At 38.2% G+C, this 15,517-nt stretch overlaps 1 protein-coding gene across 2 annotated transcripts in view; it reads left to right on the top strand.

The window, feature by feature from the left end:
• Nucleotides 1-15,096, top strand: part of TOR1AIP1 (torsin 1A interacting protein 1) — a 38,093-nt gene extending 22,997 nt beyond the window's left edge. Inside the window, exons 7-11 of one of the 2 annotated variants that reach the window (XM_025382054.1) lie at nucleotides 2,672-2,713; nucleotides 3,433-3,501; nucleotides 8,023-8,067; nucleotides 8,429-8,485; nucleotides 12,475-15,096. In XM_025382054.1, the coding sequence (XP_025237839.1) occupies nucleotides 2,672-2,713; nucleotides 3,433-3,501; nucleotides 8,023-8,067; nucleotides 8,429-8,485; nucleotides 12,475-13,262 (1,001 nt within the window). In that variant the 3' untranslated portion in view covers nucleotides 13,263-15,096. The remainder of the gene's footprint in view (nucleotides 1-2,671; nucleotides 2,714-3,432; nucleotides 3,502-8,022; nucleotides 8,068-8,428; nucleotides 8,486-12,474) is intronic. The other variant, XM_025382056.1, reaches the window with a different exon arrangement.
• Nucleotides 15,097-15,517: the final 421 nt, after the last annotated feature.

Genomic DNA, 15,517 nt, shown 5'->3' with positions numbered 1-15,517 from the left:
CTTTGGAAGGCCGGGCATGGTGGCTCACGCCTGTAATCCCAGCACTTTGGGAGGCTGAGGCAGGCGGATCATGAGGTCAAGAGACCGAGACCATCCTGGCCAACATGGTGAAACCCCATCTCTACTGAAAACACAAAAATTAGCTGGGCATGGTGGCAGACACCTGTAGTCCTAGCTATTCGGGAGGCTGAGGCAGAAGAATGGCCTGAACCCGGGAGGAGGCGGAGCTTGCAGTGAGTCGAGATTGCGTCACTGCATTCCAGTCTGGGCGACAGAGTGAGACTCCGTCTCAAAAAAAAGAAAAAATGAAAAAGCCTTTGGAAATATGTTTTATAATCATTGTGTTTATAGAATTCAATTTTATATTTTTCATTTTAATTTTTAGTAGGTTCTGGATTTGTGACTATAAAATGAGACATAAAATGAATTAGCTGCTGGAAAAAAATCAGTTGTGGAAAATTGCTCTTTGAATTATTTTATGTATTTGCCCTATTTTACTCCAAATCTTTGATCTTTGGAAACTCTTAAATGTATCTACCTGTATAAATGATCTTATACCCATGCAGTGAGATACTATTTAGGCTGGGGGCGGTGGCTCACACCTGTAATCCCAGCACTGGGAGGCTGAGGCAGGTGGATTACTTGAGGCCAGGAGTTCGAGACCAGCCTGGCCAACATGGTGAAACCCCGTCTCTGCTAAAAATACAAAAATTAACCAAGTGTGATGGTAGGTGCCTGTAATCCCAGCTACTTGGGAGGCTGAGGTAGAAGAATCGCTTGAACCCAAGAGGCGACGGCTGCAGTGAGCTGGGATCGCACCACTGCACTCCAGCCTGGGTGACAGAGTGAGACTCCATCTCAAAAAAAAAAAACTATTTAGAAATGAAAAATGAGTTTTATATAATGAGTTATATATACTAATGAAAAGGTGATCAAGATGTATTTCATTGACTTTAAGATACTATTGATTTTATGTATCAATGAGAAAGAAAAACCATCCAGTTAAACTGTGCCATACCATTAATTAAAAGATACATCTGTAGATCAGAGGGCATTTTTTAAAAAGTATGTCTTAGAATTTGATGAAAGAAAGTATTAAAAGGTATGTATCCACTTTTTTAAAAGTATATTTTTAGTATAGACTGAAAACAAAGCTGAGAGGATATTTATCTGTCTTACTTACCATAGTATTTCTACATTCAATGTTTTGCACATACTTAACAGATAGATGTTCATGAATTTTTAAATTACACATTTCTAGAATGGCACTTTTTAAAAACAGCTAGCATATGTTTGTATTCAGAAAAAGTTGAAAATAAATAAATGTAAATGGATACTTGTATTTATCATCAAAGAGTAACTCATTTCCTCAGGGCAGATCTGAAAATTCACGTTGTTATAAGGTGTCATTTGTTAGTCATCCCATTGTGTCATTTTACAGTTATCCTTAAATACCTCCTCAAAACCTGAAGTAGCATGTTTTACTTCATAGCTACTTTGCAATGTCCATAAATCTGCATAGATAGTATATACCATTTCTCTATGGTATGGTATGTGGTATATGATATGGACTGCCTGGATTTGTATCTCGGCCCCACTACTTTTAGATATATAATTTTGGAAAAATTACCAATTTTGGTTTTCCCTTTTTTTTTTTTTTCGACATAGAGTCTCGCTCTGTCACCCAGGCTGTAGTGCAGTGGTGCAATCTTGGCTCACAGCAAGCTCCGCCTCCCGGGTTCACGACATTCTCCTGCCTGCCTCAGCCTCCCGAGTAGCTGGGACTACAGGCACCCGCCACCATGCCGGGCTAATTTTTTTTTGTATTTTTAGTAGAGACAGGGTTTCACCATGTTAGCCAGGATGGTCTTGATCTCGTGACCTTGTGATCTGCCCACCTTGGCCTCCCAAAGTGCTGGGATTACAGGTATGAGCCACCACATCCAGCTGGTTTCCCCTTATTTATAAAATGGGAACAACAATAGCATCTGTCACACAAGAATTAAGCAAAATTGGCTGGGCACGGTGGCTCATGCCTGTAATCCCAGCACTTTGGAAGGGCGAGGCAGGCAAATCATTTGAGGTCAAGAGTTTGAGACCAGCCTGGCAAACATGGTCAAACCCTGTCTCTACTAAAAATACAAAACATTTAGTCTGCGTGGTGGTGCACACCTGTCATCCCAAGTACTTGGGAAGCTGAGGCAGGAGAATATCTTGAACCCGGGAAGCGAGGGTTGCAGTGAGCTGAGATTGCACCACTGCACTCCAGCCTGGCTGACAGAGTCAGACCCTGTCTCAAAGAAAAAGAATTAAACAAAATTATACTCAATAGCTGATACACATTGACTGTACGTAATCATTGTTTTGATGGTACTAATCCTAAAACTGACTCCTTCTTGTTGTCCAATTCCTAAACATTTTGAAGTTTAGAAATGAGGGGAAAAGAAATACACACAGATTTTATATAGAGAGAGAGAGAGAGAGAGAGTATATGCATGGTTTTTATATATATATACACACACACACTTATATACTTACATGCTTGGAACTGATGTTTTTTGTTTGTTGTTTGTTTTTAGTATCCACAGTAAACAAGCAAAATGTCTATGCAACATGTTTTTTGTTGTTATTTTCAAGTATTCTATGACCTTGTCCCTGTTTTCTGTTTCAGGTCGCAACTTCACAGCTCATGATAAGCAACCTTCAGTGCTGAGTAAGTAGTTGGTTGCCTGCTCTTTTTTCAGTCAATCAATTTTTATTTTTTTTTTTTTTTGACGCAGGGTCTCACTCTGTGGCCCAGGCTGGAGTGCAGTGGTGCTATCTTGGCTCACTGCAAGCTCCGCCTCCCGGGTTCACGCCATTCTCCTGCCTCAGCCTGCTGAGTAGCTGGGACTGCAGGTGCCCCCCACCACGCCTGGCTAATTTTTTAAATTTTTAGTAGAGACGGGGATGGTCTCAATCTCCTGACCTTGTGATCCGCCCACCTCGGCCTGCCAAAGTGCTGGGATTACAGGCATAAGCCATCGCGCCTAGCCTCAGTCAATCAATTCTAACCTTGCCTCATTCTCCTAACAAAAGTCGTAATAAAATTTCAAGTCATTTTACCCCTCTTTACCTTTTTAATTCACCACGGATTGGTACTACCTGTAATAATTACCCTGTGATGTGGAATTGTGTTCAGGGCTATTTTACCACAAGTAATTTATACTGAGTGATAATATATTTATTTGCTACCTGCTTTGCTGTAGGAAGTGGTTCATCCTCACTGATAGGATCCTTTGAAATTATTTTTTACTTATAAAACTATTGCTTTTATTGTTTTCTTCCCCTCTTTTATTTTATCTTTCTGATAGATTAATTTTATAGCACTGGAATATGGTATAAACTTTAAAAGTATGGGAAATTATCTTTTGATATATGTATTTGCTTCAGGCTCAGGATATCAAAGAACTCTTGAGGAATGGGCCCCCCAGACTGCAAGAATAAGAACTAGGATGCAAAGTAAGTAGATAAAGCTCTGTTAGTGAAATAATCTGAAGCGTATTGGCTATGTTTTTCTTGACAAAAATGTTTAGTTCTTCAGGTAAACATTTAGGTTGTTTGTGATTTCACTAATAAAGTACAGCTATGATTACTAGGTTAGTAATTTCTATTTGCTTGGACTGGCAGCACATGGGCTAGGTGTAGAATGTAAATACTGGCGGGAGCAAACCAGAGATTGATGAGTCTTAACAAGCTCTCAGTTCTAGCAGCAATACAGTCTGTATACAATAATGAAATTCTACTCTTTTGACAATACTTATTTTTTGCTTTTAGCAGATTTTGGAACAGCTTTGTATACTCATAATTTTATATAATAAAGGCTGAAATGCACAAATTATATTTTCATGTTTAGGGTTTTTTTTTTTTTTTCTGTTTTTTGTTTTGTTTTGTTTTTGAGATGGAGTCTCTCTCTGTTGTCCAGGCTGGAGTACAGCGGTGCAATCTTGGTTCACTGCAACCTCTGCCTCCCGGGTTCAAGCAGTTCTCCTGCCTCAGCCTCCCAAGTAGCTAGGACTGCAGGTGCGCACCACTACACCTGGTTAATTTTTGTATTTTTACACGCCCAGCTAATTATTGTAGTTTTAGTATAGATGGAGTTTCACCATATTGGTCAGGCTGCTCTTGAACTCCTGATCTCATGATCCACCTGCCTTGGCCTCCCTAAGTGCTGGGATTACAGGCTTGAGCCACCGTGCCCAGCCTTTCTGGGTTTTTGTGTTTTGTTTTGTTTTTGTGTTTTTTGAGATGAAGTCTCCCTCTGTTGCCCAGGTTGGAGTGCAGTGGCACGATCTCAGCTCACTGCAGCCTCCGCCTCCCACATTCAGGTCATTCTTGTGCCTCAGCCTCCTGAGTAGCTAGGACTTGCATGCATGCGCCACCATGCCCAGCTAATTTCTGTACTTTTAGTAGAGATGGGGTTTCACCATGTTAGCCAGGCTGGTCTTGAGCTGCTGACCTCTAGTGATCTGCCTGCTTCAACCTCCCAAAGTGTTGGGATTACAGGCATGAGCTACCACACCCAGCCTCATGTTTAGGTTTTGGATGGATTAAATGTCACAGAATTTAAGGAATACTATAAATTTATGTGATAAAACCATCATACTCTGAACTCACTTTCTATAATTTCTGTGGAAATGTGTCCACATTAAATCTTGACCATATTTTTTTAAAGTCCACGCATATTCTCTGCTTTAAGTGACCTTTAACCTCGCTCCCTACTGTACTCATCTAGCCACAATAGGTCTGGAGGTCATCAGGTATTCTCTTATTTAGATAATGTAAAAATCCATATCATGTATCTCTTGCTTATGGGATAATTAACTCTGTAATTGAACTAGATGATGTCTGTGGCCCTGCTTTTCCATCAGTAAACTGGGAGTGGTCATAATTCATTTTTTCTTAGCAGTGACTTTTTTAACGCACATATAAGTGAGTTCTTCAGCAGCCTAGAACCGAAATAATTTTTTGCCCTTGTCTTATTGTCGATTGTCATTTCTTATTGCTGTGAGTATATGCCTGATATTAGAAAACCATTTCCTCTTATAATTTGCTCTTCCTGACCTAATATTGTAGTTAGGAAACCAAATATTAATTATTCAGCTTATTAGAATTATTTTACAACCAGAATCAAACATTAAAATTAAATTTGAAGACCCAAGAGATACTCTTGGATGTAAAAATGCATGAGTTTTAGTATATATAATGTGAAAAGCTCAGAGGCATCTGTGTCATTTCTTAGTTCTTAACTATATATTCTGAGTAATTAATATCAGATAAATGACTTCCAGATAAGTGAAGTTAGTACATACTTACCAGAAAATGTTTGCATAATTTTTCCTCTAATAAGACACTGCAATACAGAAGGAAAAAATAATTATATTGAACATCTAATTAAAATGCAGAAATAGATATTTTTAGTTGCTAAATTGATAGCTAATTTTTAGTGTTTTATCTGTTTGCATTTCTACTTTGTCTTGTTACTATATTTATTATGGCTTACAGAATTATACCTTGGTTGCTAGCCACCTACCATATATAGATACCACATTGAGCTTTCAGAGTTATGTAACAGTAACATACCAGACGTGTGCGTGTAATAGGATCTTTTAGACATTCAACCACATGAGGACTTTAAGATAGAACGATGAGCAAGAAGAAAATATTTTCAATGGAAGTGGAAGACTACAGTGATTTTTCAAACAATGTTATATAATAGATTCCTCTTCAAGAGTATTTTTAAAAATGTTTTCTTAGCATTCCACATTTTATCTCTCATTCTTTATATATTTCTGCCTGCTTTGGTGAGGGAAAAAAAGTCATTTTTAGACCTGAATGTTCAGGAACCTTGGGCTATAGATTCTACTCCATGGAACATTGTCTCCCAATGTTAGCACCAGTTTCCTGGGTAGACAGGTCCCAGTTCAGGCTTCTGCCTGCATCCAAACCTTTTAGGAAAGATGGAACCACTGTCTTTACTTTTTCCTGTTTGCCAGGTGATAAAACAATGATTATAGAGAAGAATATATGTGCATAGAGAGGTCAGAGCATTAATATAAATGCTTTGGAACCTGTCTCAGAAATTTAGGTAAAGAAGACAATTTGTAGTTAAATCTCTTGGGCTCCAGGCCTAGCTCTTCCACTTACTAATTGAGTAATCTTGGTAAAATCACTTAACCTTTGTGAACCTCAATTTTCTTGTCTTTAGAGACAATAGTGCCTATAACTAAATTATTGTAATGAGCTTATATGTGTAAACACAATTTTTTAAAGTCTAAAATCTCATAATTATCCGGGCTTATTTATTGTTAATGTTTTCTGTAGAATCAGTAGCAACTATGGAGGATTTGTGCCCTCTACTCTTGATGGTTATAGAGTGATTGATTATCACCATACTCTTTAGACTAGAAAAGCTTGAGTTTTTTCTTTTTCTTTTTGAGACAGAGTCTTGCTCTGTTGCCTAGGCTGGAGTACAGTAGCGTGATCTCAGCTCACTGCAGCCTCCGCCTCCTGGGTTCAAGTGATTCTCGTGCCTCAGCCTCCGAAGTAGCTGGTGGTGCACCACCACAGCCGGCTAATTTTTGTATTTTAGTAGAGACAAGGTTTCACCATGTTGGCCAGGCTGGTCTCAAACTCTTGACCTCAGGTGATCCACCCACCTTGACCTCCCAAAAAGTGTTGGGATTACAGGCGTGAGCCACTGTGCCCAGCTGAGTTTTTTCTTTTAAAAAGATGTCTTTTAGAATTGTTGTTAGCATCTCTAGTAATGTTGATGAAAAGGATATCAGTTACCCTTTGGACGATGTCCTGCCTTGGCAGTATATACCCTGTTGTGTATGTGTTTGCGTTATATGAATTATATAAATACTATATATGGTACATAATTATTATTTAGCTGTCCTTCATTAACATCATAGAATTGCACTTCACAGCATTTTTGTATATATTATCTCCTTTGATCTTTGCAACCATGGAGTGAAGTATTCAAAATAAACATCTGATGGATTTGGGTTTTGTGTGGTTAGGTTTTTTTATTTTGTTATTTTAGTTGTAACTTTGATAACCTAACTTAGAAGCTTCTAAATAATGAAATGTCCTAAGCTAAACTGGTAACTGAAAAACAATATTCCTCTTAGATTTGCTGTCATTTTGTCTTATGACATCATTATGGAGCTTTTTGTCATATGACCAAAAATAAGGCTATTTCTGAATGTTAGCAGAGCTAATATTATTCCTCCAGTTATTCCAGTGTTTCTCAAATGAAAGTTATTGATAAAACCCTAAGAAGATCCACCAGGAAGTTCATTTATATATACAAAAATTATAAAAGTCCAGTCAAGTGATAGATGGCAATACTGGTAATATAGGTCATATGAATGAGATAACTCAGCCTCTATACTTTCTGAAGCCTGTCCCTCCATTTCCTCTCTTAGATTTTAAAACCTGCTGGTATGCTAAAAAAAGATGGAAGGGAAAGGGAAGGGTTAGGATTGTTTTTAATTTATTTTCTTGTTTTTATTTATTTATTTATTTTTTTATCAGAGATGGGGTCTCACAGTGTTACCCAGGCTGGTCTTAAACTCCTGTGCTCAAGCTGTCCTTTCACCTCAGCCTCTTGAGTTGTTGGAATTACAGGCATGAGCCACTGTGCCCAGCTTAATTTATTTTCTAAATAAATTTAGATGGATGTAGAGATTTGACAGAGTTGTGAGAAAATTATTTTTGAGCTCTATTGTTTAACCACAAGCCTAAAACAGAATTACTTAATTACTCGTCTATTAACAGAAATGATGAGAAGTTTTTAAACGTGATTTTAAAATACTACTAGTATTTGAAATGGTCAAAATCCCCAGATGAAATATTGAATTGGTTTGAGGTAGAAAATAGTGAAGATTAAGATAGAGTTTTATATTAAAACACCTTATCGAGACAGCTCAGTAGTCTATAATCCACATTTTGTCCTTATTTTTCCCCTCTTTACAGCATCTTCACCAGGCAAGAGTTCAATATATGGCAGTTTTTCAAGTGGTATGTTTCATTTTATTATGGTGTGCTTATTTTCTTTGTCCTTTTTATCCCGGAAGTTTCACCAATCCCATTAGATACTTATGGGTCAAATACTTCCAAACTTTCTCTGAAAACTAATTATTGTGTGCTTTCTACTAGACCCCACCATATGCTGTGAACAGCTATGAAAGAAATAGGTCTTGTGTCTCCAGGAGCCCTCAGTCTAATCAGCACTCAGATGTTCTACTTTTTCTTCTGCTTCTGGCTGATCTCTGTCTTCTTTTTTTCCTGGTGGAATTTGTATCTTCTTTGTCTACTAGAAATAAATACTCAAATTATGAAACATAAGTTGATAGTCTTATTTTATTACTCTCACCATTAGATGACAACATTCAGAAATCAGAGCTTGGAAACCAGTCACCATCAACCTCCAGCCGACGTAAGTTTGTGTATTCAGTTTTAATTAAATATTTCTGTAAAATGGTATTCCATAATTATTCCATAATTATTTAAAAATGGTTTTTGACAGCAGTATGACTTGATGCTATTTGAAGAATCATATTTTAAGCACTTTAGAGGAAAAAGTATATATTCTACTAGCAGTGAAATTATTTATGGACAAACTATATATGAGACAACATCTGGTATTGCCCCTTCACTTTACTGTCCATAAGACCAAAAGTACTAGCTAATAATAAGTAAAGCTACTAATACTGTTAACTGAGGAAACCATGCTGAATTGAAAGAAAGACAGCCAGAGCATGACTTTTAGGATTACAATGGCTTTCGGAGTCTGCACACTTGCATTTGAACTAGATTGGACCACTTACCTCCTTTACAGCCTTGTTGCAAGTTTCTTTAGTTCTTCAAGTCTTATTATCCTGAAACAGTACTAAGAAAATAAATTCATGGGCTGAACATGGTGGCTTATGCCTGTAATCCCAGCACTTTGGGAGGCCGAGGCAGGCGGATCATGAAATCAAGAGATCGAGACCATCCTGGCTAACATGGTGAAACCCTGTCTCTACTAAAAGTACAAAAATTAGCTGGGCATAGTGGCACACGCCTGTAGTCCCAGCTACTCAGGAGGCTGAGGCAGGAGGATCGCTTGAACCCGAGAAGCGGAGGTTGCAGTGAGCCGAGATCGCACCACTGCACTCCAGCCTGGAGACAAAGCGAGACTCCATCTCAAGCGGTGGCTCAAGCCTGTAATCCCCCCACTTTGGGAGGCCGAGGTGGGCGGATCACAAGGTCAGGAGATTGAGACCATCCTGGCTAACATGGTGAAACCCCGTCTCTACTTAAAAACCGCAAAGAAAATAAGCTGGGGGTGGTGGTGGGCGCCTGTAGTCCCAGCTGCTCAGGAGGCTGAAGCAGGAGAATGGCGTGAACCCGGGAGGCAGAGCTTGCAGTGAGCCGAGATTGCACCACTGCACTCCAGGCTGGGCAACAGAACAAGACTCTGTCTCAAAAAAAAAGAAAATAGATTAATGATGATTCTCACATTTTTTGTTCTTGGTACCGCTTTACACTAGTAATTAAGAACTTCAAAGAGCTTTTTGTTGAAAATATGGGTTATATCTATCCATATGTACCAGGAAATTAAAGTTGAAAATTTTAAAAAATATTTATTAATTGATTTTAAATAATTTAGCAAGATGAGTGACAGATCAGATTGCTTTGCATTTTTTCTGATCTCTTTAATGTCTAGCTTTAAAAAATGGATTTGGATTATATATGCTTCTGTATTCAGTCTGTTACAATATATTTTGGTTGAAGTATCTACAAAAAATCCAGCTTTATACAGATAGGAAAAATTTTATTATTATTATTATTTTTTTATTTTTTTTTTTTTTGAGATGGAGTCTCGCTCTGTTGCCCAGGCTGGAGTGCAGTGGCGCGATCTCGGCTCACTGCAAGCTCCGCCTCCCGGGTTCACGCCATTCTCCTGCCTCAGCCTCCTGAGTAGCTGGGACTACAGGCGCCCGCCACTGCGCCCGGCTAATTTTTTGTATTTTTAGTAGAGACGGGGTTTCACCGTGGTCTCGATTTCCTGACCTTGTGATCCGCCCGCCTTGGCCTCCCAAAGTGCTGGGATTACAGGCGTGAGCACCGCGCCCGGCTCAGATAGGAAAAATTTTAATAGCCTTTTCAGATAATTGTGGCTATTCTTTTTTGAACTCTCCAAAACTCAACAAGTGTTAGTTTCTTAAATGTTACTTGAAATAGGATATCTGAAACCATCTTACTGAGCTTTTAGTACTCTATTACAGTAAAATTCATTGGTCTTTCTTATACTTTGAATGGAGTATCGTGCACTGGTCATTTGGAAAACATTGGTTCACTGAGAAATGCAGATTTTCCCAAACATTGACACATTAGGAATGTAATATAAAATATCACATTTGTTAATATCACTGCCAATCTCAAGACTTTTAAATAGTGTTAAAGGGTGGGGTGCCATGGCTCACGCCTGTAATCCCAACATTTTGGGAGGCCTACATGGGCAGATCACCTGAGGTCAGGAGTTCAGGACCAGCCTGGCCAACGTGGCAAAACCCTGTCTCTACTAAAAATACAAAAACATTAGCTGGGTATGGTGGCATGCACCTGTAATCCCAGCTACTCAGGAGACTGAGGCAGGAGAATCACTTGAACCCGGGAGGCAGAGGTTGCAGTGAGCCAAGACAGCACCACTTCACGCTATCCTGGGCCACAGAGTGAGACTCCATCTCAGAAAAAAAAGAAAGCGTTAAAGTACAATATTGGGAGTTGTCAAACTCATGGTGGCAGATTTTGGATTCTAAAATCCTAATTTTCACTTGAAAGCAAATGTCTGCAAAATACACAAGTCTGACCATAGTTTACTTGTTCTTTCAAGTAAAAAATAGTATTCCTGAAAAATGTGCTAGTTCACCTTGTAATTCATTTGCACAAAATTATTTTCCTTGAGACAACCATGGTACTGTATGATGCAGCAGAAGTGCTTTGTGCCTACTTGCCATTTCTTCAGAAAGAATGTTGACAAGATATGTACTCAAGGATTGAGATTTAATAAGATAAATAATTAACTGCTTCATAAAGGACATTCTTAAGTAAAGGAATGTCGCTTTGTTAAACCTTGAATGCATGGCAGTGAAAAATAACAACGACTACACTTGTACAGTTTGGTGCCACTGCCCTGTAACTCATGCTAAAGCATCAAAAGTTTTTCCCACCATTGCTTTTGCATTATCAGTGCAAATGTTAACACAAGGTGAAAGTCAAATAACATCTTAGTGTTAGAAGAATAGTTTTAACTTCATGGACATCTCCCCTGCAAAATAGGGTCTTGAGGTACTCCACAGATCACACCTTGAGAACTGCTGCTCTAAAAGGTCCCTACTAAAATTAATAGCTTGAAACAGTCAATAAATAGAAGGTCTAAAAGTATTATTGGTACTATCATGTTAACTGAATAAATGAAGTAGAATATGAGAAAGAACTTTATGAACTGAAAAGCACTAAATATAAATTAATACTATTATTATTGCCAATAGTAATTAACGAGTTACAAACTAAGTTTTACCAGTGTTAACTTGCATACCACAAAAGGCCATACATCAGTAAAATTAAAGGGACAGCTAGCTATTATAACATGTAGAAGATGTTCATTCATATTGCCTACTTTTCTTTTTTTTTTTTTTTTTTTTTTTTTTGAGATAGAGTCTCGCTCTGTCACCCAGGCTGGAGTGCAGTGGCGTGATCTTGACTCACTGCAACCTCCGCCTCCCATGTTCCAAGTGATTCTCCTGCCTCAGCCTCCCGAGTAGCTGGGACTACAGGCTTGTGCTACCACACCCAGCTAGTTTTTTGTATTTTTAGTAGAGACGAGGTTTCACAGTCTCGATCTCCTGACCTTGTGATCCTCATGCCTCGGCCTCCCAAAGTGCTGGGATTACAGGCATGAGCCACTGTGTCCAGCCTGCATCCTTTTCTTTATCCTTTTATATACTTCAGAAATATTTCACCTTGAATAATTAGCCATGTGAATGCTGAGTTTCTAAATTAAAAAATATTTTATAAATTGTCTTTTAATAGTCTATTCTCCCAGCTGTTAGCAGTGGAAATAATAAACTTCACTTTATAAACTGTATTATTTTTCTGACTTGTTTATGCCATTTCTTTTGTTTAAAAACTTTTTTCCTCAAAGATATTTTTATATTGAAGAGACATATGCATATTTATACACATAATTCCAAGTGTATGCATGTAAGATTTTCTTGAGAATGCGATAAATTATTTTATTAAGAAAATTATCAGCTTTCTTCTTTAAAGTTCTTTCTCTTTTACCTAATGTTTACAAAGATTGATACTGATTTTAAAAGTCACTTGCCTTGAATCTAAGAAAATGGTATTTATATCTGTCATTTCTTTTTTTCTGAGTAGCAGTGACTGGACAACCCCAAAATGCATCTTTTGGCAAGAGGAACTGCTGGTGGCTATTTCCTCTGATAGCTGCTCTTGCCTCTGGGAGTTTTTGGTTCTTTAGTACTCCTGAGGTAGAAACCACTGCTGTTCAAGAGTTCCAGAACCAGATGAATCAACTTAAGAATAAGTATCAAGGTCAAGATGAGAAGCTGTGGAAAAGGAGCCAAATATTCCTGGAAAAACATCTTAATAGCTCCCATCCTCGGTCTCAGCCTGCTATCTTGCTGCTCACTGCTGCCCGAGATGCTGAAGAAGCGCTTAGGTGTCTGAGTGAACAAATTGCTGATGCCTATTCTTCTTTTCGTAGTGTCCGTGCCATCCGGATTGATGGGACAGATAAAGCTACTCAAGACAGTGATACTGTCAAACTAGAGGTAGACCAAGAACTGAGCAATGGATTTAAGAACGGCCAGAATGCAGCTGTGGTACACCGCTTTGAGTCATTGCCCGCAGGCTCTACTTTGATCTTCTACAAATATTGTGACCATGAAAACGCAGCCTTCAAAGATGTAGCCCTAGTCCTGACTGTCTTATTGGAGGAAGAGACACTTGGAACCAGTCTAGGCCTAAAGGAAGTTGAAGAAAAAGTAAGAGATTTCCTTAAAGTCAAGTTCACCAATTCTAACACACCCAACTCCTACAATCATATGGACCCAGACAAACTGAATGGCCTCTGGAGCCGCATTTCTCACTTAGTTCTGCCTGTGCAACCTGAAAATGCCTTGAAAAGGGGCATCTGCTTATAAGAAGTGAGAGAAGAAAAATCATGTCCCAAGTTCTGAGAATTGTTCACATTTTCTAACCAGAGACAGAATTCAGAGCTCTTTTTGAAAGAACTGGTTTCTTTTTAAAGGAAATTAAGTTCTTACATAAACATGGAACATAAAAATCATTTGTTCAACCTAATTATCTAGGATATGAGAGAATCATTTCAGTTTCCATTGAGAGCTGTGCTAAAGGTATCTTAGGAGTGCAGATTATATGCAGTTCCTTAGAGAATCTATTTTGATTCTGGGCTGAATTATTACAGTTATGTATGACCAGTGAAAGGGATTTGTCTCCTTATGAACCTTCCTGATTTTTTAACTTAGATTTCTCACTAAGTTTCTTGAGTTATTAGTAAGATTGCTCCCTAAATGTAACCATGGATTTTCCCATTATGTTCCCCTTTATACCATGTAGGTGTGAGTTCCTTAGCTTCTGCCTATAGGAACATAAGTAATGAAAGGTCACGTAGGTGTGTGTTTGGAATTTTTTTTTCTTTTGTTTGTTGGAAGATGGAAAGAACAAGGCAAGGAAGAAATTAATGGGGAAGCTGAAGGGAGGAAATGTTATAGTAATCCACTGAGGTGTAGGTCAAACATAGGTATATGAACTGTTAATCTTAGTGGATTCCATTGGGATTTGTTTTTTATATCTCCTTTTTCCTTCCTTGAAGAAAAATTCTTGGCCCTCTCAAGGATTCTTCATGTATATTGCAAGATTTAATATATTTGTTCACTTGACTCTTAAGAGTAGGTCAGGCCGAGGCAGGTGGATCACCTGAGGTCAGGAGTTCGAGACCAGTCTGGTCAACATGGTGAAACCCTGCCTCTACTAAAAATACAAGAATTAGCCGGGCATGGTGGCACATGCCTGTAATCCCAGCTACTTGGGAGGCTGAGGCAGGAGAATTCGCTTGAACCCGGGAGGCAAAGGTTGCAGTAAGCCGAGACCAGGCTTATTGCCCTCCAGCCTGGGCAACAAAAACGAAACTCTGTCTCAAAAAGAAAAAAAAAAAAAGACTAGGTCAATTCGTAACAGTTTATTTTGGACACATCCTGAAGCTTTTGTTTTGAATTAAGAAATAGTTTCAGGAATTGACAAACCATTTGTTAACCTACTGTCCTGGGCTATTGAAGATTTCGTTTTCTGCGCATCCAGTTGTTGCAGTCCAGGTCCTCTAGTGTAATGCCATAGCAAATATAAAGATTTACTATGCACGTGATACATTTTATGGAGTGCCTCAAGCCAAGATAGTGAACTTATATGAAGAGTGTGAAATGTATTTCTTTACTACTATAGTAGTATAGTTATAACTTTGCATCTATAATTGAGCTTTCTCATCTGTCAACTGCTATGGTTTTCTTAAAATGTTACAATTCTATATCTGTCCACCTTGTTTTTTTATTGTCCACAAACCATTAAATGTAAATATGTTTTTAGAGAGAGTCAGTCATTGGCTTTGTCATTTACCCTTTGAGAGTTCCACAAGTGGTAGTAAGTGGTCTAACTTCTTTCCTCTAGTACTACCAGTATTCATAAATGTATGCCCCTTACTATAATTTGTTCCTCTTAGAAGTCAGATCATCTGATTTATAGAGGATTATGAAAACCAGAGTTTTTGAAAAGGCTTATTTTATACATACATATTATATAGAGAAATAACTGTTTTTATTAAATGTTTCACTGACCCAAGTAATTTAAAAGTAATATGTTACCTGTGTCTTTCAGGAAAAATAATTATAGCAGCTGATCTGTAAATGACTTTAAAAGCTATTTTAGTAATTTAAATAAATTTACTTTCTTGGTTTGTACTCTGTGTTATATATTTAATGATTTATCATATTTAAAAAAAGAAATCCAAGTCTTTTCCTTGAACAATTTTAGCAACCTTGGCTAGGAGAAGCAAAAACCAAAGAATTGGAGCCATTTGCAAGTACATTGGTTAGAAGTGGGATAGCCATAACTTTCCATTTTATCTCGGCACTTAGGGTTTGTAAAAATATAGTTAATTTAGGTATTCCTGACTTGGCAAAAGAATCTCCACAGCAGCTTTTCTTTTTTTGTTTAAGTAGACATGGGATCTCGCTATATTGCCCAGGCTGTTTTTGAACTCTTGGCCTCAAGCAGTCCTCCTGCCTAAGCCTCCTAAGTAGCTAGGATTACAGGTGTGAGTCACAACCCCTGGCTTCTTAACCTTTTCTTCATCACCTCCCTGAAGAGCTTTTTTAGATTTTTT

Source organism: Theropithecus gelada, chromosome 1, assembly GCF_003255815.1.
Source record: "Theropithecus gelada isolate Dixy chromosome 1, Tgel_1.0, whole genome shotgun sequence".
NCBI lineage: Eukaryota > Metazoa > Chordata > Mammalia > Primates > Cercopithecidae > Theropithecus > Theropithecus gelada.
Note: the sequence above shows the minus strand (reverse complement) of the source record. Positions and strands in the feature narration are given on the sequence as shown.